Raw genomic sequence first — 26,652 nt, 5'->3', positions numbered from 1 at the left:
TCGCAAAAGTTCTTTGCGCTGCAATCTGCGACTTTTCCCCGCTCACGCCAGGTCTAAAAAAGTTGCTTGTGGGCACCCGAGTGTGGGTTCAGCTCGTAGACAAGCTAATTGTCAATCGAAATCAGTTCTTTCATCACCACATATTCTGTTATGGATGTCTCACAACAGAGCCAAGGATAAGGAGAAGGGTTGGATGCCACAAAGTGGACAAGGAGAAGAAGAAGGACAGGTTTGTTGTATTTGGGAATGCTGGCCAGGTGTATTTTCCCAAAAGATCTGGTGATGCAGGCACATCTGCTGCAATAGTGCTCTGGTACCTATGTTTGTGTTTGAATGCAGAATGACTTATTTTAATCTTGCAGATCTTGCACATGGCTGTGGTTTTGAATGTCGGTCTTGTGGGGAAAAAACACCATACGGGAGTTGCTAGCTCAGAGCTAGTGGAAGCAGAGCTTGAAGGAGGTCTGGCACATTTTACACCTGCACCCACAGTATTTGTGGCATCCATATTTCCTGAGCTGCCAGTTCTTTGTTAGGTTTTAGATGTACATTGCCTCCTCTTTTTATTACCACCATGGCCACACCCTTCTACTCAGATTTATCCTCCTCCTCTTTGGCACCCCGATCCAACTACTAGGTCCTGTCCAACACACAATCATCTTGGGGGGGGGGGGGCCTGCCATTTTTGTCAGGCTGTTATATATCATGGTGTTTTCCTTGGTCGCCTCCCCATTCCCTGCCCTGTATTAACCCTGACTGCCATTGTCGATGCCCCACCACCAATACTATGGCTGCAGATGCCACTATTACCACCACCAACACAGCTATGCATGGGGTCACCAGCCTTCTCCTCAACCTCCTCCTCAGGACAGTTTAAACAGTGACTAATCATTAACAGGGAGACTCTCTTTATCCTCCTCCATAGGGCATGGTGGAATTTTGTTGCCTCTTCTTAGGAAAAAAAAGAAGGCATTCTACTAGAAGGGAACAGTGAAGGCTAAGATGATGCAACCAAAAGGCTTTTCTGTGGATACAAGGAGGAGGAGCAGAGCAGGAGGAATGCTGTGACCCAAAAGTCACCTCCACATCATCCTGCGCGACTGAGGAGTCTGCCATCCAATCCACAATCTCATCCCCGCTCTCCTCAATGATAATGTTGTCTCTTTATGAAGCCAGGATGAACTGTGGCCTACAACTACTGCTACCTCTGGCAGAATAGCTGCTGCTGCTACTACCTACATTGTAGCTCTGGTAGGACAAGGCCTGGCCCTGGGTCTTTTGTTTAGAAACCCTACATATTCCTGACATTTTTTTGTACACAGTCACACAAAGTATGCAAGTCTGTTTTCTGGAACGTAAAGACAGAGAGGCACAATAAGGCCTCTTTCCCACGGGCGTGTGCGCCCAGTGGTCGTGCTGCGGCCCACAAAATGCAGGCCGTAATGCACAAACACAGTCTGTGGGGAAGCTGCAGCGGATCGCAGACCCATTCCCTTGAATCGGTCCGCGATCCGGCCGTTCCACACACTTCCGCATCTCCGGATTTGCGGACCCATTGAAGTGAAAGGGTCCGCATCCGTGATGCGGAATGCCCGTAGAACGGCACCTGTGTATTGCGGATCCGCAAATGCGGTCCGCAATACGGCAACGGGGCGCACACGCCTGTGGGAAAGAGGCCTAAAATTTACTTTCCTTTTTACAAACACACTGAAGACACGGCTACTGACACCCATTTTTTGTATAAAAAAATGACATAGAATATTCACATACAGGCTGTCAAAGAGTTTTTTCTGTAGTTTTACATTGATGACCTAGTCTCTGAATAGGTAATCAGTACCTGATTGGTGGGGGTCTGATACCTGGGACCCCAGCTGATCACTCAGCTTTCCCCAGGCCATGTAACGCCATTAAAGTGAATGGGGCTGAGCGCGATACCAAGCACAGCCACTATACAATGTATGGCGCTGTGCTTGGTTTGCTGAGAGAAGGCTTTGGCGCTACTGATAGTGCCAATGCCTTCTCAAACAGTTGATCAACAGGGGTACTGGGTGTCCATCACTCCTACTACTCCTATTGTCTCTGTTCATTGCCTCTCCTGTGGCTCGCTGCAGTAGCAGACAACAATGGAGAAACTTAGACCTTAAGAGGGCTTGGCTGCCAGAACAGGCATTCAATTTATGATGAAGCGCAGGCCTGGTCACAAATTGAATGCCTCCGGCAGTCTGCAGCTGGTGTAGATTTCAGTTATCATTTATGCCAGTTCCTAGTGTAATTAATTATGTTTTGTTTTTTTTGCAGGGCAGCGGCATGGAACTACGGATGCACCGTGTGCTGTTCGCATCTTTTGCGGCCCCATAGAAATTGAATTTTGCGGAACAGGTGCGGACTCATTCGTACGGTCGTGTGCATGAGGCCCTAGTCTGTAATGGAGCTAATGACACAAGACAGAAAAATATTGTCAAAGCTATCCATTAAATTGGTTCATTTTTTATTTAAACTGTACTGAAGCAATACAAATATTGTAAAAATGAAAAACACCCTTTCATACAGAGTACCAATGTATTTTTTTGCTGAGCTTTTTTTTCCAGCTACAAATGAATCAACATATGTCACCATATAAAACATATAAAATAGATTTTACTGTGTTACATAGAGAGAGACACACACGCAGCATGATAAATCATTATAAGGGTGCTTTTAAACGTGGCCAATTTTGTTACAGAATTTTCCGCTACTGAAAATCTGTTCCATTCATTTGAATGCGGTGGAAAGTACATGGATTTCTGCAAGCTCCATTCAGGTGAATAGGACTAATTTTCAAAATCCGCAATTTGTAAAGGAATCTTTATGCCATATGGTCCTGTGAAAGGAGCAGTGTCCATAACGGGAAATCGTGCTCCCACACAGAGCATGTTTTTCTGCACTGGACGTACTCATCTGAAATAACCCTGAGGACCCTTTTCACACAAGCGAGTATTCAATCCAGATGTAATGCATGAACACACAGCATCCGGACTGAATCCTGACTTATTTATTCCAGTGGGGTATGTACACTCGTTTTTCATGCATTATCTTTGCGTTCAGGAAAAATCACAGAATGTTCTATATTGTGTGATTTTCACGCAGCCCTGCACCCACAGAAATGAATGCGGCTTGCGTGAAAAATGGAAGAGATCCGGATGCAATACGTTCTTAAAGGATCTTTGCTAGGAGATGTAGATAATTATTTTTCAGTTTTTCTTCACACGCATGAAAAATGTATACAATCCTGACGCAAAAAAAACCCACACTGAACGCGGTTGAAAAAAAAGGATTGACTTGTGTGCAAAAAAAGTTTTTTCCTGAACAGATCCTGACACAGTCTTGCCATTAACGTGAATGTTTAGTTTGTTCCAGATAATGGCCTGTGCATTGGCCCATTAATACTAGAGATGAGCGAATTTTTAAAAAATTTGATTTGCCGGTTCGCCGATTTTTTGGGGAAAAATGCGGTTCAATCCGAATTTATTTGTGGTGAATTACGTTAAAAACTGCTATTTCCTGGCTGCAGAGAGCCTTTATAGTGGTGTAGAACATTGTGCCTTGCAGTAACACGCATAGGGAGTCTGCTGTGGTAGTGAAATACCATATGACATGCAGATGGCAGGCGTCGCTCTTAGAATCACTGCATACTTCACTTAGGCTACTTTCACACTAGCGTTCGGCTGTCCGCTTGTGAGCTCCGTTTGAAGGGGCTCATAAGCGGACCCGAACGCTTCCGTCCAGCCCTAATGCATTCTGAGTGGACGCGGATCCGCTCAGAATGCATCAGTCTGGCGGCGTTCAGCCTCCGCTCCGCTCAGCAGGCGGACACCTGAACGCTGCTTGCAGCGTTCGGGTGTCCGCCTGGCCGTGCGGAGGCCGTGCGGAACGGATCCGCTCTGAACGCTAGTGTGAAAGTAGCCTTATTTAGGAAAGTCACAGGGCCAAAACTAACCAAATACCTCAAGTATGAACTCAGCCTTACAGGTTGATGTTAGTGCCAAGAACAAGTACACTCCTTTTCCACCGTCGTCAGCTGATTCCACATAGATGTCTACAGAACCTGTTATATTAAACGCTTATACAAGTAGAGCCCCCCGACAGAGTGATGAGGGTGTCGGCAGTAAGTTAGTGTTGACATCACAGATTATTTTGAATGGAATATTTGCAAGTCTTCTGTGTTTTGTACCCACTCCTGCTTTTGGCTACCAAATCACAAGCCAATTCTGATGGGACCATACAGGCCTTACAGCTGCTACACAGACAGGATCCGTTGTGTGTCTCATTTTACCTTCCTTCTGACAGATTAGAGGAAGGGCCAAAAAAATGATGATGTCAGCCAAGCCAAAGAGGCTAAATAGAGGCCCAGACATGAAGAAGGGAGGGTGGGAAGAGCATGAGGAGACCACAGAGTGGCAAGGTGACATAGTGGTGAGGTGAAAGCAGCATGAGGAGACCACAGAGTGGCCCAATCACAGAGTCTATAGGTGGCGGCTGCATCAGAAGACCACAGAGTCTCAAGGTGACATAGTGTGGAGTTGGCAGTAGCATGAGGATACCACAAAGTGGCAAGGTGACATAGTGGTGAGGTGGAAGCAGCATGAGGAGACCACCGAGTGGCCAAATCACAGAGTCTGTAGGTGGCAGCAGCATAAGGAGGCCACTGAGTGGCACAATGACAGATTGTGGAGGTGGTAGCAGCATCAGAAGACAACAGAGTGGCAAGGTGACATAGTGTGGAGGTGGCAGCAGCATGAGGAGACCACAGAGTGGCAAGGTGACATCGTGTGGAGGTGGCGGCAGCATCAGGAGGCCACAGAGTCGTAAGGTGACATAGTGTGGAGGTGGGTGTCAGTACCAGTACCCGCTGAAGATGGTGGGTAAAAGAAGGTGCGGGTGGCAGCATCAGAATAGTAGCTGAGGCAGTTAGCCAGAAGAAACCAGTCTCTTTTGTCAAAGTGTTGGTGTGGCACCATGGATGATCTAATCTGATGCATCAGGAATTGGTGGGTGGAAATCCTGGCTGATCCACGCCTGATTTATCTTCACAAAGGTCAGCCTTTTCATTTTTGGTGGACAGTTCTTTTTGGGGTAACTATGGCCCCTGCCACACTAAACACCCGCTCTGATGCCACACTACTGGCCGGTCAGGACATCTTTTCCAGGGCAAACTCGGCCAGTTGCGGCCATAAATCCAGTTTAGCTGCCCAGTAGTCCAGTGGATCTTCAATGTCAGCTGGCAGGGTGCACTCCAAGTATGCCACCACCTGCTGGTTCAGGTCTAGCTGCTGGTGAGTAGTTTCTTCACTATGTGGGTGAAGAAAGCTGCTTATCAGCGACTGTAGACTCAGGCTGCTGCTGATAGAGATGGTACTGCTCCTGCCACCCCACCTCTCCCCAGCAGCCATGGCAGTGTAACATGAGCACAGAGGGCCCTCCCGGTCATACCTGCGAGAGGATGGACGATGGCGCAGATAGGCAGCCGCCAATTGACTACATGGAGAAGTTCAGTTTGTCCTCCCTCTCAGCAGGTGTAAAAAAGGCCCCCATTTTGGACCCGTAGCAAGGGTCCAACAAGGTGGGAGAGCCAGAAGTCATCCCTATGCCGAATGGTGAGAATTCGGCTGTCACTACCCAAGCAAGTGAGCATGCATCGGGCCATTTGCACAAGTGACTCAGAAGGACTCCCTGCCTCCATCTCCACTGCATACTGCCGCCATGGTGTGTCTGGGTCCTCTGCCTCATCTTCCTCATCACCCTGTAGCTCCTCTGGCTGTTCCTGTTCCTCATGCTACTCCACTCCTGTCACCTGTGTAGAAAAAAAAACATTTCTCTACACATTGCTTGTGCTCCAATGTCCTCCTCTTCCTCCTCCAGTTCAGCCCCCACAGGGCTCATGTGCCCATGAGATCTAGGCGCTACATCTCCAGTCCCTTGTCCAGCCAGATTTACCAGAATCTGTTCCAGGACATGAAACAGTTGAATGACATTGTTCATCCCAAAGTTCTGGCGACTGCCAAATAATATGGCCTCCTCAAAGGGCCTGAGCAAACGGCAGGTGCCATGCATGAGCTGCCACTGGCTGACATCGAGGTTACACAGGGGAGTAATCCTGTCTGCTTGAATCATCAGGAAATCGTTGATGGCCTTTCTCTGTTCGTACAGTCGGTCCAACATATAGAGGGTGGAATTTCAACAGGTGGGAGATGCCGTTATGCCGCTGCAGCTCAAGGAGTGTGTGCTTTGCGGTGTACGAGTAGCTGAAGTGCATGCAAAGTTTCCTGGCCATTTTTAGGATGTCTTGCAGATGGCTGGAAGACTTTAGGAACCGCTTGACAACCAGATTGCACACGTGTGCCATGCATGGGGGGCGCATGGCTCAGCCCTCCTTGACACAGCGCCGACACAATGTTGTTTCTGTTGTCGGTCACCATGGTTCAGATTTTCAGTTGTCGCAGAGAAAGCTAGTATTCAATTTCTTGCTGAAGGACACGGAGCAGTTCCTCCCCTGTGTTACTCCGTTTGCCCAGGCAAACGAGGTGCAGAACAGCGTGACACTGCTGTGCCCTGCACATGTGGTATGCTGGAGGGGCACTGTGCATTGTCCCTGCAGTGGAGGCTGAGGACACGGTGGAGGATGAGGAGGCAGAGGCGGACATTGTCGCTGGACCAACAGCGTGGCAACGTGGAGGAGGAAGCGGCGTCACCTGGCCAAGTTGCTCATGTAGCTGTGGAGGAACCACATTCACCCAGTGGGCCGTAAAGGACATGTACTGTAACTGACCGTAGTTACAGCTCCATACGTCAGCACTGCTAAGCAATATGGCAGACACCGACAGGCTCAAAGACTGGCCCACCTTCTGTTCTACATATTTGTGCAGGGCTGGTGCTGCCTTTTTGGCAAAGAAATGACAGCTTGGGACTCTCCACCTCGGCTCGGCACAACCATCAGTTCTCTGAAAGGTGCAGCGTCCACCACTTGGAAAGGGAGGGACTACAGCACCAGCAACTTGGCCAGGAGCACATTCAGCTTTTCGTCCTTGGATGAGTGCACGCATACTGTTGTCTCTTGGCAATCACTTTGGTGATCGATTGCTGACAGAATTCTTGACGAGGAGTAGGAGGAGCAGGAGCATCAGGACCGGCAGATGATGGGAAGGACAGACAGCTCCCTTCGGCTGAGGTGGTGGAGCCTTAACTGCCAGAAACTGGTTGCATGCCAGTGGGTGATGCAGCGGTTGCTGCAGCAGGCTGGACCACCACATCGGAGCCGCGGTTCTACCAGGATACTTTATGGCGACGCCGCATATATTTTTATTTCGCCAGTAATACACGGCAAACTGGACTTTAAAATATTTCCCTGCACCGCAGAATGGAAAATAGGCCCTACATTTTTTAAACTGTTACAGAACAAAACAGGCTTTTCAACAGATAAGTGCAACGCTTTACGGCGAATCTATTTTTATTTCGCCACTATTACATGGCAAACAGGGCTGTAAAATATCTCACTGCACCACTAAATGGCAATTAGGCCCTAATTTAATTAAAATTTTACAAAACACAACAGGCTTTTCAACTGATTAGTGTAACGCTGGACGGCAAATACATTTTTATTTCGCCACTAATACACAGCAAACTGGGCTTTAGAGTATAGCACTGCACCGCACAAGGGCAATTAGGCAAAAAAAAAACCCAACTTTTACAGAACACAACAAGCTTTTCAACAGATATGTGCAACGCTGGATGGCGAATACATTTTTATTTCGCCTGTAATACATGGCAAACTGGGCTTTAGAATATTTCACTGATTTCACTGCACCGCAGAGTGGCAATTAGGCCCTAATTTTGTTTCTACTTTTACACAAAAGGCTTTTTGCAACAATGACGGCGAATATATATTTTTTTCGCCACTAAAACACGGCAAACTGGGCTTTAGAATATATGACTGCACTGCTGAGCGGCAAATATATTTTCCCTTTTCCACTAATACATGCAAAAAAGGGCTTTAAAACAGATAACTGCACTGCTGAGCGGCAAATATATTTTCCCTTTTCCACTAATACATGCAAAAAAGGGCTTTAAAACAGATAACTGCACCGCTGAGTGGCAAATATATTTTTTCCTTTTTCCACTAATACACAACAAAAAGGGCTGTATTTTCGCACTTCACCACACAACTGCTAATAAGCCCTTTTTTCCCCTCTAAGGCAAGCCAAAAAATGCTTTAGAACATATAACTGCACCGCACTAGGGCAAATAAAACCCAGAAATATTTCCTTGTTATAACCCATGTTAATGCCTGTATCAAACAGCACTTTCACCCTAATAAAAACAGATGGAATTACAGAGCTGTGTAAAGGCGATTTGGATCCCCAGTCAGTGCTGCAAGGTGTAATTAGATTGTTCCTATTACCCAGGCTGTAACTTCCCAGACTGAACCCTGTTCAACAGAAATGTTGTGGAATGATTCCTCCATATCCCTTCTCTACACCTTGAATAATCTTTCCCTGCACTTGTAAATACGGTAGTTTTTTAAATTATCACAATTACTTATTTTCTATCACTGTCCCTAGCGCCTGCAGACGTCTCTCCCTACACTAAGTACACTGGTAAATGGCAAAATCTAAGATGGCTGCCGCTATTTATAGGGCAGGCTGATGACTGGCTGCATGCATGGCATTGTGGATGATCCCGTCTTCCCAGAGTTCCTTTGCCCCATGTCCTCACATGTGCAGCAGCCATTTTAGGAAAAAAATTTGATTCGTTACCACGAAGTGCGAGTAAATTCGCATTCGGTGCAAATCAAATTTTTCCAGAAATTCGGAACGAATTCCACTTTGTCAGCTTCGATTCGCTCATCTCTAATTAATACATTGATTAATTAATGTCAGTGCAGAACTTGTGGCCTCAATGCAAAATCACAGGGCTCCCCTCCAATCATGCTTCATTTACAATACTAGTCTCCTCAGATGGGGAACAGGTGCCTTATGGAACCCCTCAGGTTCCTTGGCCAGGCATGACCACACTCTCTGCATGCTTATAATTATGCATCTGGCATAGTGTGAATAAGGAGATCAGGTAAGTCCCGTACAAGGCGAAGTAGATACTTGATCTTGAAATATGACCTGTTTGGTGAGTTTACAAGCTGAAAAAAGTTAGCCTCAGAATCCTTTTATAATACGCCTTACTGGTGTTGGGAAACAGTTTGATGAACACTTCTTATCAGAGCTCCTCACAGTTGAAGAGATGTCTCATCTGCGGTGTTCAGATGAGCTGGTTTTCTTTGTGAATGGGAAAAAGGTATGTTATATTCTGATGGGTCACAGATCATTTTCTCCATTGTAATGGGCCATTTTAATCATACCTTATAATGTGTCTTCAGTTTTGTATCCACTCTTGGCTTTAGATTAAAAACTGCACCAAAAATTGCATCTGTGAATCTATCCTTATGCTAGTTTTACATTTAGGTTCTTTCTCGTATTTTTGAAGGGTTTGCTGTTTTTTTCTGGGGGTTTGAAAGTGGCATGAAAGCCTATACAAAATATTAAATGCAGGACAAGAAGGTGTTTTTAGCAAAGGCTTTTTTCACCTTTGAGGTACATTTGGGTAAATGCCATTTTTTTTCTGGGGAAAAATCCAAGTGGTAAGATGTGGCAACTCATAGAGACTTATCCAAAGCGACTTGGAGCTGTGATTGCCACAAAAGATGGCTCTACAATGTATTGACTTTAGGGGGTGAATAGTTATGCACATTGACTTTTTCTGTTATTTTGTCATATTTGTTGTTTGCTTCATAATAATAAAAAAAAAACATCTTCAAAGTTGTGGGCATGTTCTGTAAATTAAATTATGCAAATCCTCAAACAATCCATGTTAATTCCAGGTTGTGAGGCACCAAAATACGAAAAAAAAGTCAAGGAGGGTGAATACTTTTGCAAGGCACTGTAGTAGAGAGAGTGACCCAGATTTACTAATGTGTCTACACCAAAATTCTGTCTAAAAAAAAAAAGTGGCACATCTAGGGTTTCTACATTTTTTTCTGACATGCTTGACATGGGATGGGGCTTAGCAGAAATTGGGCAAAGCTTAATTGGGAAGGGGTGGGCTAAGATGCACCATTTTTCTCCAAAATTTTGCTGCAATTCTTGTTTAAAATCGGTCAGAATGTAAGCCAACCAATAGTCAGAGAAAAGTGTCTATCCCTGCATGAGATGTATCATCCAGCCTAGGGCACTGAGATAAATCTAGTACAGGTTTAGACAGCCTACACTTACACACGATTAGTAAATCTAGGCCAGCATATTTCTCAAGAACACTCTTGAGTTAATCTGAAAATTGAGATAATCTTGTAATACGCTTCTCAATGATTGCAACATAATTGTGCCAGCTTGGTAGTCAATTAACTTGTGTCTACGTAAGAGTGTGCAAAATTTAAAACAAACAACATGCACCCAAGAAACTCACTAAGGCTACTCTCAAATGTGCAGCACAGCTCTCCAGCACGCTGTTCTAGCAGGGTATGCCAAAAATCATCTGGACAAAAACCACTGTGTGCAGCGTTTTTTGTCCAACTGAATCCTGGGGAGCTGTCGGATCCCATTAAAGTCATTGGGGGCTTTATCAGCAATGCCAAATCCAGAGAGCACCGGCAGGCTGTTCTCTGCCAGGACAGCCAGTTGGAGAGCTGTGCCGCAGGTGTGAAACTAGCCTAAAAGTGAGGAAAAACACCATAAACAAATAAAAAAATTGTCAGTGGTGCATTTTAAAATTTCACTACAGAATTCCAGCTAACATCTGGCTGTAGAACTTTTGCAAAAAAAAATTTAAAGATGCTGAGATTAAAAACATCCAATAAACTTTGTATAAAATCATCCTTACAGGTAACACAGTGTATAGAGACGGAAGCACAGCTCTGACCACATTTTAGAGGCCAATACTGTGTGCTGAAGCTCAGCTTCAATTTAAATGAATGAATGTTGGACACCCACTGTTCTGGTATTGATGACCTAGCCTTAAGATAAGTCATCAATATTTATAATCTTAAAAGCCCCTTTTTTTGTATGTCTTCTGAAAACTGCAATCTGAACCGAACATGTAAATAAACCTATAAGGTACGACCAAACTAGGCAATTGCCACACAGGGGAGACATACCCGCGATGCTGCCGAAAGCAACCTGGCCATTGATGATAGGCAAGAGAATGCCAATCAAATCTAATACCAAATAGCTGAGGCTCACAAGGCTGCACAGTTTTCATCCACATATGTCTCCACCATGCGCTAGCCGCTCCATTTGGCCATACCCTAATAAATACAGTTTATAATTCTTCAGTTGCCTGAGTTAGATTTTTTTATATAGCTTTGTTGATTCTCTGCTGCATTAACAACACATTTTATGTATTTTCTTTACTCTAGATAGTAGAAAGAAATGCGGATCCTGAAATTCAGTTGCTTCCATACTTGAGAAAGCATTGTATCCTTTTGCGCAGCTTGATGTTTATGGTGCCAGTACAGAGGTATGAAACTGTATTCGTTACGGCAAAACTAACACACAGGTTGAGATTTACTAATGTGTCCTCACCACAGATGTATCTAAAAAACGTAGTGTAAATTGGTGTACATGCAGTAGAGCCGAACCGTGGTGCGGTTACACGGATGCCAAATTATGCAGTCGGTCAGGATATGGGTATAATAGTCTATAGTTTTGTTCGTGACGCCAATTGCAGCTTGCGCAGGGTACTAACCCTTTAAGGTGTTGTAACTCAGGTACCAGGTTAGGAATGCCAGAGTGGTGTAATGTCTCTGTGTGGTAATGGCAATAGTGTCAACGGTGTCTCCTACCTGGGTACGGCTGGACTCCTGGATCCTGGCTCACTTGCAATAAAATGAGTGTGTTTCTAGTAGGAGTAATTGAGGGATTTGCAACAATAATTGAGATCCAGACTTGGAATAAAGTTCAAACTTGTCTTTACTAGATGCAGCTTTCATCCAAGTGAGATACAGCATTAGTCTGAAGTCTCAGCAGGTATTGGCAATGTGTGGCAGGAATCTGGCTTCTGCTGTATCATGTGCCTGGAGCTTTTGCAGGAAAAGGACGTCTGCTTAGTAGCTCTGTAATGTGGCAGGAATTTATCTTCTGCACTATCTATCTTCTGCTGTCTTGGGGACTGACTAGCTTTGAGAAGGATTATATGGCTTCTCCTGGGTCTTTGGTCTGCACTCACAGTTAGCTTCACAGGGTATGGTTCTTCCTGGAATTCTGGCGTTCTCTGCTTGCTTCTTCCAGCTGAAACTGCAAGGCTCAGGCTGGGGATGATGATCAATGTCTCAGCCGAGACAAGATCCTGGCTTTGGATCCCTATATCTGGGAGCTCCTACTACGCACACCCTACCCCTAGCAGGGGGTGGGTTACACACTAACTCTAACTTCCTCCTCTCCCCATGAGGCAGGATGTGGGAACATTCCACACCTCCTCACAGAGGGGGGAGCTAAACTGGAATGTACTATTCCAGCCTAGAAACACTAAACTGTAGCTAAGTCCTTGCTGAACACATTGCTGCCACCTGCTGGTGAACATGAACATTACAGCAATATACATTTATAAGGTTTAGAATACACAATTGTGAGGAAATTACATGAAATTACACAAGATGACAATGTTAATGCCCTTAACATGTTGTAGTAGGGTAAAAGAGTTTCGTAACATAACTCTGGGATGTTACATACATAGGTTTTCTCCAATTTTATACTCACTTGACAAGGGGCATATCTTTAAAGCAAAGGACACAGGCCTAAAATGTGCCAAACTGATGCAAAATTCTGTAGAGAAAAAGTAGCAGAAATGTGACCAACCAATAGACAGTGTTAACTTACAGTTAGTTTAAATATGTCTCAAATGTATCATACAACTTGAGCCACTGTGATAAATTTGAAAATTTTTAAGACTGTCTGGCTCATATTAAACCTAAGGCCCCTTTCACACGAGGGAGTTTTCCGCTCGGGTGCAATGTGTGACGTGAACGCATAGCACCCGCACTGAATCCGGACCCAGTCATGTCAATGAGTCTGCATCAGTTCTGCTTTGGATGAAAAACGTAGCATGTTCTATAGTCTGTGTTTTTCACGCAGCCCTGGCCCCATAGAACTGAATAGGGCTGCGTAAAAAACGCATTACATCCGCAAGCAGGTGCAGATGCAATTTTTTTTTTCACTGATGGTTGCTAGGAGATGTTGTTTGTAAACCTTCAGTTTTTTATCACGCGCGTGAAAAACTGATCAAAACGCATTGAACCCACGCAGAAAAAAATGAACAGCTTAACGCAGGCCATGTAATCAATAAATGTGTCGTCACTGCCCTAGGAAAAGCAGAGTGTCCAGAAGCTAGGTCAACAGTAAAAAAAAAAATCTCAAAAAATCCCTTTAATATTTTCACTTCTGGCCTAATTCTTCAAACCACCTTTCCACTACACCAATACTCAGGGAGCAACGGCCTGAGAGAGCACACCATGACACAACACTTCATCGGGCCACTACCACTCCCATTCTCTCTACAGGCACCTCAGGAGCACATCAATTTCAGAGATTCAGAGAAGGTGTGATGAGCAAATTCCAAAAATGTTTGAACATGTGCCTCCAGTTACATAGGCCATGCCTCCAAATACTGCTAACTATAAACAAATAATGTACATATCCTTCACTATAACCAAAATTAAGATCCCAAAATAAGTACAGTCTTCAAAATAAATACAGAACCCAGAATGTACCAAATACTTCATACTTCACAACACGGTAAATATAGACCCCAGAATAAATACAGACTGAGACCACATCCAAAAATAAATACAGATGCTAAACCAGACCCCTGAATAAATAGACTTCTGCCTGAATTCGGACACCTTAATAAAAACAGATATGAAAATAAAGAGCCCGGAATAAACTGACCCCAAAATAAGTATAGTCCCCATAATCAATGCAAACTCAGGAATAAATCTGAAAATGACTACAGAATAAATGCAGTCCCCAGGACCACATTCCTTAAATAAATATATACACCAGACTATACAACAGAATATAGACACATGAATAAATACAGACCCAGAACAGACCCAAAAGAAATGCGGGCCTCCAAAATAACTACAGACCCCAGACCAGACTCCCTAAATGCAGACCGTAGATCAGACCCCCTACATGTACAGTATCTCACAAAAGTGAGTACACCCCTCACATACAGTCCTAACCTCAGTATCTGAGAAAAGGGATTTAGGGGTCATTATTTCAGAAGACTTAAAGGTAGACAGACAATTTCATACAGCAGCAGGAAATGCTAGCAGAATGCTTGGGTGTATAGGGAGAGGCATTACCAGTAGAAAGAGGGAGGTGCTCATGCCGCTCTACAGAGCACTAGTGAGATCTCATTTGGAGTATTGTGCGCAGTACTGGAGACCATATCTCCAGAAGGAAATTGATACTTTGGAGACAGTTCAGAGAAGAGCTACTAAACTGGTACATGGATTGCAGGATAAAACTTACCAGGAAAGATTAAAGGACCTTAACATGTATAGCTTGAAAGAAAGATGAGACAGAGGGGATATGATAGAAACTTTAAAATACATAAAGGGAATCAACAAGGTAAAAGAGGAGAGAATATTTAAAAGAAGAAAAACTGCTGCAAGAGGTCATCGTTTTAAATTAGAGGGGCAAAGGTTTAAAAGTAATATCAGGAAGTATTACTTTACTGAGAGAGTAGTGGATGCATGGAATAGCCTTCCTGCAGAAGTTGTAGCTGCAAATACAGTGAAGGAGTTTAAGCATCCATGGGATAGGCATAAGGCCATCCTTTATATAAGATAGGGCTAGGGGCTATACATAGTATTCAGTATATTGGGCAGACTAGATGGGCCTTGAGGTTCACCCGGCGGTCGGTTTGCGTCGAACTATGTGCTTTCGCGATCCACCGAACATGCAAACGTATAGCGATGTCCGTGTGCGCCATATTCTTTTGCATTGCACCGAACTTTGACCCATGACACATCCATCAGGTGGGACAGGCCTGCCAATTGAGACATTTCAGAACATGGACATACCCCCAACCCTATAACAGAACCCGATCTGGCAGCCATTTTACATTATGTGTTGTGCCAGTGTAAGGAGAGGTTGCATTTTGGAGCAGGGACAGGCGGTTAGGAACTTAGGGACACCAAACGCTAGCTAATTGGGCCACAAAAATCCTTTTAAGGGCTGGTAACGTTGTGTTATCGATAGTTGCGATACATGGAGGGGTGTCATATACTTATAATATACTTTCTAACATAGAAAGTATATTATAGTGCATTTGTATGCTTCAAGAAAATACTGATTGAGGGCTGCCATATATCAGCTTCCACAAAATTACTGCTTGAGGGTGATATACCAGCTTCAACTAACAACTAATTGAGGCCTTCCATATACTGTATCAGCTTCCACAAAATAGTGATAGAGGTTTTCCATATACCTGCGTCCACAAAATATAGATTGCAGGTTTTGATATACCAGTTTCAACTAACAACTGATTGAGGCCTGCCATATCTCAGCTTTCACTAAATAGTGATAGAGGTTTTCCATATACCTGCGTCCACAAAATTACTGCTTTAGGGTAATATACCAGCTTCAACTAACATCTGATTAAGGCCTTCCATATATCCGCTTCCACAAAATAGTGATAGAGGTTTTCCATATACCTGCGTCCACAAAATACAGATTGAGGGTTTTGATATACCTGCTTCAACTAACAACTGATTTAGGCCTCCCATATATCAGCTTCCACAAAATGGTTATAGAGGTTTTCCATATACCTGCATCCACAAAATACAGATTGAGGGTTTTGATATACCAGCTACAACTAACAACTGATTGAGGCCTGCCATATATCAGCTTCCACAAAATAGTAATAGAGGTTTTTCATAAACCTGCAACCACAAAATACAGATTGCGGGTTATGATATAACTGATTGAGGCCTGCCATATATCAGCTTCCACAAAATAGTGATAGAGGGTGTCCATATACCTGTGTCCACACAATTACTGCTTGAGGGTGATATACCAGCTTCAACTAACAACTGATTGAGGCCTTCCATATACTGTATCAGCTTCCACAAAATAGTGATAGAGGTTTTCCATATACCTGCATCCACAAAATACAGATTGCGGGTTTTGATATACTAGCTTCAACTAACAACTGATTGAGGCCTGCCATATATCAGCTTCCACAAAATAGTAATAAAAGGGTTTCCATATACCTGTGTCCACAAAATTACTGCTTGAGCGTGATATACCAGCTTTAACTAACAACTGATTGAGGCTTTCCATATTTCAGCTTCCACAAAATAGTGATAGAGGTTTTCCATATACCTGCGTCCACAAAATACAGATTGCAGATTTTGATATACCAGCTTCAACTAACAACCGATTTAGGCCTGCCATATATCAGCTTCCACAAAATAGTGATAGAGGTTTTCCATATACCTGCGTCCACAAAATTACTGCTTGAGGGTGATATACCAGATTCAACTAACAACTGATTGAGGCCTTCCATATACTGCATCAGCTTCCACAAAATAGTGATAGAGATTTTCCATATACCTGCGTCCACAAAATACAGATTGCGGGTTTTGATATACCAGCTTCAACTAACAACTGATTGAGGCCTGCCATATATCAGCTTCCACAAAATAGTGATAGAGGTTTTCCATATACCTGCGTCCACAAAATTACTGCTTGAGGGTGATATACCAGTTTAACTAAAAACTGATTGAGGCCTGCCATATATAAGTACTGCTCTTCTCTATTGACTTTGGCACAGGGTCATTTTGAAAATGACAGGCAGAGGAAGAGGCAGGCCGTTCTGCAGGAGTGGTAGGGGTCAGGCAGGTGCACCAGGCCTGAACCTAAGTGTGAAGTTGGAGAAGGTGCATGCGATTATGTCAAAGGACGCACCAGAGTTGGTTGAGTGCCTTCCGCTGTTGCTGGCTACTCCAAGATCTCTAATGTCAGTGGTGGTGACGATGATGACGTGTAAATGGACGTCACATGGGTGCCCATAAGAGAGGAAGAGGAGGGGAGGGGTGGTCAGAGTGAGAGACGGAGCAGCACATAAGTAGGAGAAGGAGGAGAAGCAGGCAGAACTCGCAGTGCACAGGAGGCAAAAAGCAGACTGCAAATGTATCTGGAACGAGCCATCCACCATGCACGGTCACATCTTGCGCTCCCAGGGTGCCTGCACATAGCTCCACAGTGTGGGCTTTTTTTTAACGTGTCAGCTGCTGACAATAGTGTTGCCATCTGCAGCCTGTGCTGTCAACGCGGTAAGCCTAACGCTCACCTAGGGACGACTGCCTTAAGAAGGCACCTGGCCTCCCATCACCGAGCCCAGTGGGAGCAATGCCGTCAGAACTCAAAAAGCCACACTCCTGGCGTTCCATGTCCTGCCTCTTCTCCTTCTCCTCTCTCCTCCCATTTTTCCTCCACTCCACCTTCCACCATGCCGTCGTTGCATTCATCTTGCACAAGGCAGGCTTCCGTGGCCCAGATGTTCGAACGTAAAAAAATGATGACCCCGGATAATCCTCTGGCTTGTCGGAACTGCTAGGCCACCAACTACTGCCATATAAATTGGTGGACTCAGAGGCCTTTATAAAATTTGTGGCTATTGGCACACCGCAATGGAAGGTCCACTGAAGGAAATATATCTCCCAGATGGGCATCCCTGAACTATATGGCCACGTTAATATATCTCTGGCACACAGTGTCGGTGCCAAAATACATCTGACCACAGACTCGTGGTCTAGCAAACACGGGCATGGAAGGTACATAACTTTTACTGCCCACTGGGTGAACCTTCTGACGGCCATCAAGCATGTAACCCATGGCACGCATGTGGATTTGGTGTTACCGCCACAGATTGCATGCAGGCCTGCCTCTTCGTCTCCTCCTCCTATTCCATCCTCCGCCTCCTCCACGGCTGACTCCTCCTTTTCCACTGCTACCGCCTCTTCTGCTGCACCCCCCAAGCCCCCAGAACCCATTTGATGTGCCAGATGAGATGTTGCCATGCTGTGCTGCGGCTGTTGTGCCTGGAAGCCAAGAGCCACACCGGTCATGCACTGCTTTCAGCTCTGTGGTCACAGGCCAATCAGTGGCTAACCCCGCTCAATTTGACAGATGATAAAGTGGTGTGCGACAACGGTGCCAATCTTCTGAGGGTACTGAAACAGGGCAAAATGACACACATGTCGTGCATGGCACACGATCCTGAACTTAGCCGTGCAGCGATTTGCTGCCAAATACCCCGGGTCCAGGACGTTTTGCGGCAGGCCAAGAAAATCTCTGGCCAATTTAGAAGATCTTACACAGCCATGGATCGCCTTGCTGACATTCAGCAGCGACACCACTTGCCTGTCAGACCTTGTATATGCTTGATAGGCTCCTCCAGCAGAAACGTGCCGTTAACTTGTCCGACTACATTGGGTTATAGGCCGATGTGGACGCTCTCAGAAGCAAGTAACCCCTTGACTACTGGGTGTGCAGGCTTGACCTGTGGCCAGAGCTGGCACAATTTGCCATGGAACTCTTGGCTTGCCCCTTGTCGAGTGTCCTGTCCGAAAGGACGTTCATCGCACCAGGGGGGATAGTGACCGATAACCGCACTCGCCTTGCTCACAACAGTGTGGACTACCTCACATTTTTTTAAATGAATGAAGCAACTAGTATCAATGGCCTGGGCGCGGCTAAACTCTGTTCATTTGAATGGAGCTTAGCTCCGCCCAGGCCATTGATACTAGTCGTGATGTCACTGGGCCTGCGGTAAACAGTTAGAAGGCCGCGGCGCTACTGGCAGCGCCGCTCCCTTCTCAAACAGCTTGACAGCAGGGGTCCTGGGTGTCGGTCAGGTGCTGATGATCAGGTGCTGATGATCAGGTGCTGATGATCTATCCAGAGGATAGATAATCAGTTTAAAAAACTGCAGAACCCCTTTAAAACACACAGCCATTAATGTCTGTCTGTGTGTATATATATATATATATATATGTATATGTATATATATGTAGAATATATAATATATTAGAATATATGTAAATATATTATGGCTAAAAACATCAGTAATAGTTTCCCACATATAATGCATTCATATATATCATAAGTATGATTTTATATATACAGTACAGACCAAAAGTTTAAACACACATTCTCATTCAAAGAGTTTTCTTTATTTTCATGACTATGAAAATTGTAGATTCACACTGAAGGCATAAAAACTATGAATTAACACATGTGGAATTATATACATAACAAAAAAGTGTGAAACAACTGAAAATATGTCATATTCTAGGTTCTTCAAAGTGGCCACCTTTTGCTTTGATTACTGCTTTGCACACTCTTGGCATTTTCTTATTGAGCTTCAAGAGGTAGTCACCTGAAATGGTTTTCACTTCACAGGTGTGCCCTGTCAGGTTTAATAAGTGCCATTTATTGCCTTATAAATGGGGTTGGGACCATCAGTTGCCTTGTGGAGAAGTCAGGTGGATACACAGCTAATAGTCCCACTGAATAGACTGTTAGAACTTGTATTATGGCAAGAAAAAAGCAGCTAAGTAAAGAAAAGCGAGGGGCCATCATTACTTTAAGAAATGAAGGTCAGTTAGTCCAAAAATTTGGGAAAACTTTGAAAGTGTCCCCAAGTGCAGTCACAAAAACCATCAAGCGCTACAAAGAAACTGGCTCACATGCGGACCGCCCCAGGAAAGGAAGACCAAGAGTCACCTCTGCTGCGGAGGATAAGTCCATCCGAGTCACCAGCCTCAGAAATCGCAGGTTAACAGCAGCTCAGATTGCCACACAGAGTTCTAGCAGCAGACACATCTCTAGAACAATTGTTAAGAGGAGACTGTGTGAATCAGGCCTTCATGGTAGAATATCTGCTAGGAAACCACTGCTAAGGACAGGCAACAAGCAGAAGAGACTTGTTTGGGCTAAAGAACACAAGGAATGGACATTAGACCAGTGGAAATCTGTGCTTTGGTCTGATTAGTCCAAATTTGAGATCTTTGGTTCCAACCACCGTGTCTTTGTGTGACGCAGAAAAGGTGAATGGATGGACTCTACATGCCTGGTTCCCACCGTGAAGCATGGAGGAGGAGGTGTGATGGTGTGGGGGTGCTTTACTGGTGACACTGTTGGGGATTTATTCAAAATTGAAGGCATACTGAACCAGCATGGCTACCACAGCATCTTGCAGCGGCATGCTATTCCATCCGGTTTGCGTTTAGTTGGACCATCATTTATTTTTCAACAGGACAATGACCCCAAACACACCTCTGGGCTGTGTAAGGGCTATTTGACCATGAAGGAGAGTGATGGGGGGCTGCGCCAGATGACCTGGCCTCCACAGTCACCGGACCTGAACCCAATCGAGATGGTTTGGGGTGAGCTGGACCGCAGAGTGAAGGAAAAATGGCCAACAAGTGCTAAGCATCTCTGGGAACTCCTTCAAGACTGTTGGAAGACCATTTCAGGTGACTACCTCTTGAAGCTCAACAAGAGAATGCCAAGAGTGTGCAAAGCAGTAATCAAAGCAAAAGGTGGCTACTTTGAAGAACCTAGAATATGACATATTTTCAGTTGTTTCACACTTTTTTGTTATGTATATAATCCCACATGTGTTAATTCATAGTTTTGATGCCTTCAGTGTGAATCTACAATTTTCATAGTCATGAAAATAAAGAAAACTCTTTGAATGAGAAGGTGTGTCCAAACTTTTGGTCTGTACTGTATATATATGTATATATATAACAATGTACCCCAGATTAAATACATACTTTTGGATAAACCTTAGAATATAGACCCTTGAATAAATGTGTACCCTAGAATAACTACAGATCTACAGATTTCCAAATCAGACCCAAAAACAGATAAGCAAAACAACTACAGACCCAAGACCCCATAAAGAGAAACACAACACCATACTCTCTAAATAAATGCAGTCTATCTTGTCACCATGCATTCTCCCGATATCCGGGTTCCTTACCTAATGTCTCTGTCTTGTCTCCCCTTCTATCCTCCTTCTTGTTTACTTACTTCTACATTTTTGTTATTTGTTTAATTTTTTTTAGTTCTCCTTATTGCTTGGTAATTATTATTGCTAATCTGCTTGAATAAATCAATAAAAACTGATTGAACCATAAATAAATGCAGTCTATGCAGACCCTAGACCAAACTCCCCTACATAAATCTAGATCTCAGACTTGACCCCCTAAATGAATTCAGGCCCCAGACACACAGAACAGCTCACACTCTCTTCCTGTGAGGAGCTTGGCTACTCCACTCATTGGCTTACTGACCTGCACAAATATGGTCATGTGATATGTGGTGAAAGATATAGACTGCCCTAGTGATAGAAATCCCTCACCAGGTTATCCCCTCTCCCCCTCGTGATTTATGTTCTACTGTGTGCATGAGTCAGAGTTCAAACCAGAACCCTGTTATTGAATCTTTTAGAAATTATTTGGCATTTTAAAAGCTTTTTAGAAAAAATGTGTCCTTTTGTGCATTTTTAGTGCCTTTTCTGTATTCTGTGTTATTTTGCACAAGTATTCTCTTGCGTTTTGCATAAAACACAGAAAAAACACCATACCCTCACCGTTTAACAATTTCATAAAAAAATGCCATAAAGCACCACTGAGATATTAAATATAAAATGTGTATGTCGACATTCTAGTATTTTTCTTCCAACAAGCATTAGGGCACAGCATTTAGAACAAAAAATGCAGCAAAAACAATCATTACATAACACAAAATGCACAATTAAACACTGGATGTGAAATCGGCTCATGGTATTATACAACAAATTACTTTGCATAATGTAATTATGAGATTATTTAATCTGAGTGGTTTGTCCAAATTTATGGAAATGGGGCAGCACGTTGGCTCAGTGGTTAGCACCGATGCCTTGCAGCGCTGGGGTCCAAGGTTTGTATCCAACCATGGACAACATTTGCATGGAGTTTGTATGTGCTCCACATGTTTGCGTGTGTTACCTCACACACTCCAAAGACATAAAGATAGGGACCTTAGATTGTGATCCCCATTGGGGACAGACTGATGATAATGTCTGTGGTGCGCTGCAGAACATAGTAGCACTATATAAATGCATAAAATAAATAAATGAATGCATAATCCTTGTATTATAAAAAGTTATGCAACTTTCTGCTTTCTAATGACTCTCAAGAGACTTGCTCTTTGTCAGTGGCTAGCTTTCATATACTTAAAGAGAGTCTTTCACCTAAAATGACCATTATACACCACAATCATCATGATATCTATTACATTCCCCATATTATAATCTTACCTTTCATATTGCTGTCCGTCGCCTATTCTCTCTTAAAAACGCTTTTAATCCATATGCTAATTAGGTTCTGAAGGTGCCCAGGGGCGGCGTTTATGCGGCCGGTGCCCAGGCTCCACGGCGCTGTTCAAATCAAACCCCTCCCCTTTCACCCCTCTGGTCCGCCCTCGGTTCTTCAGATACCATCCTCCAGTCAATGACAAATCCGGCGCCTGCGCCTGCGCACTCCATTACCCACTAGGGCAGAGGCAGCAGAGCGTTTAATGCGCATGCGCCGGCCCGTACATCCCGATCTAGCCGGCAGAAGTAAACTCAATCATGTTTAGTCTTTTGTTCTATATTTCCTATCGCACTTGGGCCCCTGGCACTGAATAGAAATTAGTTAACAGCAAGCAGAGATCTTGAAAGTAGCAAGGAATTAAAACACAAACTTGATGATTAAATAAGAATAGGAGAAACTGGTTAGATCACACAGTCAATACCGAGCCTTCTCTCATGTGTAAACTGAATGTGTGGAGAATTTATTACTGCCCTTGTATTTATTTTCAGTACCCTGTACTATGATGCCTTCTATGACTTGCCTCCATTTTGATCATACATGACTACATATAAAGTATATATTCCGAATATTTTCCTTAACTGTATCTAAATCAGTGCGTCTTACTGGTACGAAAAGTGCCTGCGGAGTAGGTGGCTGTGGGGCCTGCACAGTCATGGTGTCTTCCATTCATCCAGTGTCTAAGAAAATCCTGTATCCTTTTCAAAACTCATGAGAAAATACTAAGGCATTTATAAAATAAGTGACTACACGACATTTCTTTCAAAGTTTTCGTTTTGTGTCATCTGAAAATAGGATTCACTTTATTCTAAAACGCACATTCTGGCCTGATTTCGATGGGATTGGCCGACCATTTAATATTTATGAGGTAGTCCAGACTCGCCCCTGATGTTGGGAGGGGTATGGATTGGACAGTTAGAGTTTAACTACCTGATCCTTTTGTTTTTAGGAAAGGTTCACAAATCACCTTTTTGTTTTTTCGTTCTTCTGACCCATCAGTAGAACAGAAAACAAAGAAAAAACAGATCCTTTATTTTGAGTATCTATTATGCTAATTTTGCATCTGTTTTTATCTAAAATCTGTTGTTTTAGATAGAAGAAAATATCTTCCATGAAGGACTTGGAAGTCATTTATTAAGACCGGGGTTTTAGACGCTGGTCTTAATAAGCCCCTGTGCAGGATGGATCCGCTGAAGTTCTGTTGAGGTGCCGGACTCTAGATACCTTTGGGGGATCCAGTGCTGGTCTAAACGTAAGACAGACTCCTTGCTGGTTTACATTTAGACCATTTTCTACACCTAAAACAGTTTTTTACACCTGGCATGAGTCCGGAAAAGTCGCAGATTGTGACGCAAATAACCTCTGCGCCAGAAATAAGCCTAATGTAGGCGTATTTCTGATCATAAACAACCCCCTTTATTTTTCATCTAAAATACAGAAGGGAAAACAAAACGGTGATGTGAACCTGACATAGGGGGATAAGCTGCTAACCGAGGAGTCTGGCAGTGACTTTCTCCCCTCTTCCCATTCACAACATGGAGATGCTATCAAGCTGAATGGGCATAAGTGTGAGGGGATTGGCAGAGATCTCCCAAAGTCCTTTATACATAGAAAACAATTTATCAGAATTAAATACTGCCAAAACGTATGTCCTAAGCTTTTATATTACCTTAAAGGAAATGTGTCATCAGAAAATGATCTATTGTTCACATCACTTTTTTATGTTTTTCCACAACACTGTCTGAATCTGGCCTATGTGAAATCACCTGTTTAGTACGTGGCCAAAATCCGTGTTCCCTACAGATGCAAACTGTATATGTAATCTAGTCAAATAATAGCCAACTGAAGCTGTAACAGGCATTGATAGATAACGACAAAAAATTTAACTAAAATAATGTTCCACTGTTAGCTTCAAGATGCCATGCTCATGTAAAACTGTGTACCAGCATGCAGAAACTATATTGGTACCACGTGCGCAGCACCCAAGTAATCTCACTGGGCACTGGAATATCCGAAATGGACATTTGTTAAATTGGCAAAAAGTGGGATGAAGATTGGCAATAACTCTCATTTTGTCAATTTGCTTTACAGGACAAGTAATTTTTCTTTGCGGGTATTAGGCATAGAGTCAAGCAATTTACCACATGCAGAACAAAATACATGGTATACCTGATACTATGCTCCTGTGGATCCTTCTACATAGGGAAGACGATCCACCCTATGTATGAGAGATTCAGGGAGCATATCAATTCAGCGAAGTCAGGAAAAGGTTGTCCCAGGCTCATTGACCACTCATTGACCACATTCGCAAAAACACGATTATAATACTAAATGTCTAAAATTTGCTGCCCTTGAACATGTCCCTGCTCAGGTACTAGGTGGAGATAGGGACCGTCTCCTTTTGCCAAAGGAGGCGGAGTGGATTATCAGCACAGCTGCTATGGGTCCCTTGGGACCAAATTATTGCAATGATCTTAGCGTTTGTTTATATAGATAGAGGACCACGCATACGATACAGGTACAGGTGTTGTCAGGGAATGTTATGTTTCTACCCTCCCCGTTTTGCAACGGACGGGGTATATGTTTTTAGCGTCTTTGGTTGCTGTGGCAACGTGGACGCATTTAAATGAGCGCATGGGTAGCGCGACTTTGTCAGAGGCCAGAGGAAGCGCAATGTCCGCCCCAGCCCTCTGTAACTTCTAGCTTCATTGAAAATAAAGAAGAATTTTAACGCAAAATGGTGAGTGCCGCTATCATTTATCCCTTCTCCTTGGATTATTGTATTTGGACTTTCATATAGCAGAGCACCACTATACATTGCATTACCTGACTGGGTCTCACAGTCTACCGTCCCACACCTGTGATCTGGTACATTATCAGCAGTGCAGCCCCATACTTTCTTCTTACATTGTACTGTATGTACACTGAACAAAAATATAAACACAACACTTTCAGTTGCATGAGCTGAACTCAAAGATCAGAAACATTTTCTACATACACAAAAGACCCATTAGTCTTAAATATTGTTCACAAATCTGTCTACATCTGTGTTAGTGAGCACTTCTCCCTGGCCGAGATAATCCATCCCACCTCACAGGTGTGGCATATCAAGGTGCTGATTAGACAGCATGAATATTGTACAGGTGTGCCTTAGATTGCCCACAATAAAAGTCTACTCTGAAACGTGCAGTTTGATCACTCAGCACAATGCCACAGATGTCGCAACTTTTGAGGGAGTGTGCAATTGGCATGCTGACTGCAGGAATGTCTACCAGAGCTGTTACCTGTGCAATGAATGTTCATTTCTCTACCATAAGCCGTCTTCAAAGTCGTTTCAGAGAATTTGGCAGTACATCCAACCGGCCTCACAACCACAGACCACGTGTAACCACACCAGCCCAGGACCTCCACAACCAGTATGTTCACCTGCATGATTGTCTGAGACCAGACCAGCCACCCGGACAGCTGCAGCAACAAGTGCTCACTAACACAGATGTAGACAGATTTGTGAACAATATTTAAGAGTAATGGGTATTTTGTATATGTAGAAAATGTCAGATCTTTGAGTTCAGCTCATGCAAAATGGGAGCAAAACCGAAAGTGTTGTGTTTATATTTTTTTGTTCAGTGTAGATATGCACCTATCCTTAGCATTTACATCCAATATTTCAATCGTGGGGCAGATTAACATGGTTCCTGTCCATCTGGGAATGCCCCCAATATAGCAAACACGTTACTAAAGGCCATGCAAATAGATGGTAATGCAAGTCTAGTGACTGAGCAACTTGCAGTGCTTCTTGTATTCACGCTGCAGGGGCAAATTCACAGCATTCCATATAGAGGTGGGCTGTATGTACTAACATCACATAGAGAACATTTTTTGGTTTAGGTCAGACAAGTACTGTATGCAGTAATATATGAGGGAGGGTATACAAGGACACAGATGCCTTTGAAGTATCACCTTTCTCATTGCAGATCACAAGCCTTTTTATGAAGGACGTAAAATCCTAAGCCGACTGATTGCAGAACTTTCTTTCCTCTGCCTGTGCACCAGTTAGGTGTTTTAAATAGTTAATTAGCTGTTCTACCCTTATATTTAAGTATGGAGATTGCCATCGCCTACAACAATCTCCAGTACAATGACCCACATTTACCAATGCTGTCTAATATTCAGACAGAGTAGACTTCCAGAGAGCAGTC

At 43.7% G+C, this 26,652-nt stretch overlaps 1 protein-coding gene across 1 annotated transcript in view; it reads left to right on the top strand.

Annotated features, from left to right (window-relative positions):
- The first annotated feature begins 9,219 nt into the window (after positions 1-9,219).
- LOC122944374 (aldehyde oxidase 1-like) overlaps positions 9,220-26,652 on the top strand; it is a 183,561-nt gene continuing 166,128 nt past the window's right edge. Inside the window, exons 1-3 of the mRNA XM_044302568.1 lie at positions 9,220-9,321; positions 11,435-11,492; positions 23,050-23,146. Coding sequence (XP_044158503.1) covers positions 9,268-9,321; positions 11,435-11,492; positions 23,050-23,146 — 209 coding nt within the window. The 5' untranslated portion in view covers positions 9,220-9,267. The remainder of the gene's footprint in view (positions 9,322-11,434; positions 11,493-23,049; positions 23,147-26,652) is intronic.

Source organism: Bufo gargarizans, chromosome 8, assembly GCF_014858855.1.
Source record: "Bufo gargarizans isolate SCDJY-AF-19 chromosome 8, ASM1485885v1, whole genome shotgun sequence".
In the NCBI taxonomy this organism is placed as follows: Eukaryota; Metazoa; Chordata; class Amphibia; order Anura; family Bufonidae; genus Bufo; species Bufo gargarizans.
The sequence above is the reverse complement of the archived record's forward strand: the minus strand, read 5'-3'. Positions and strand labels throughout refer to the sequence as shown.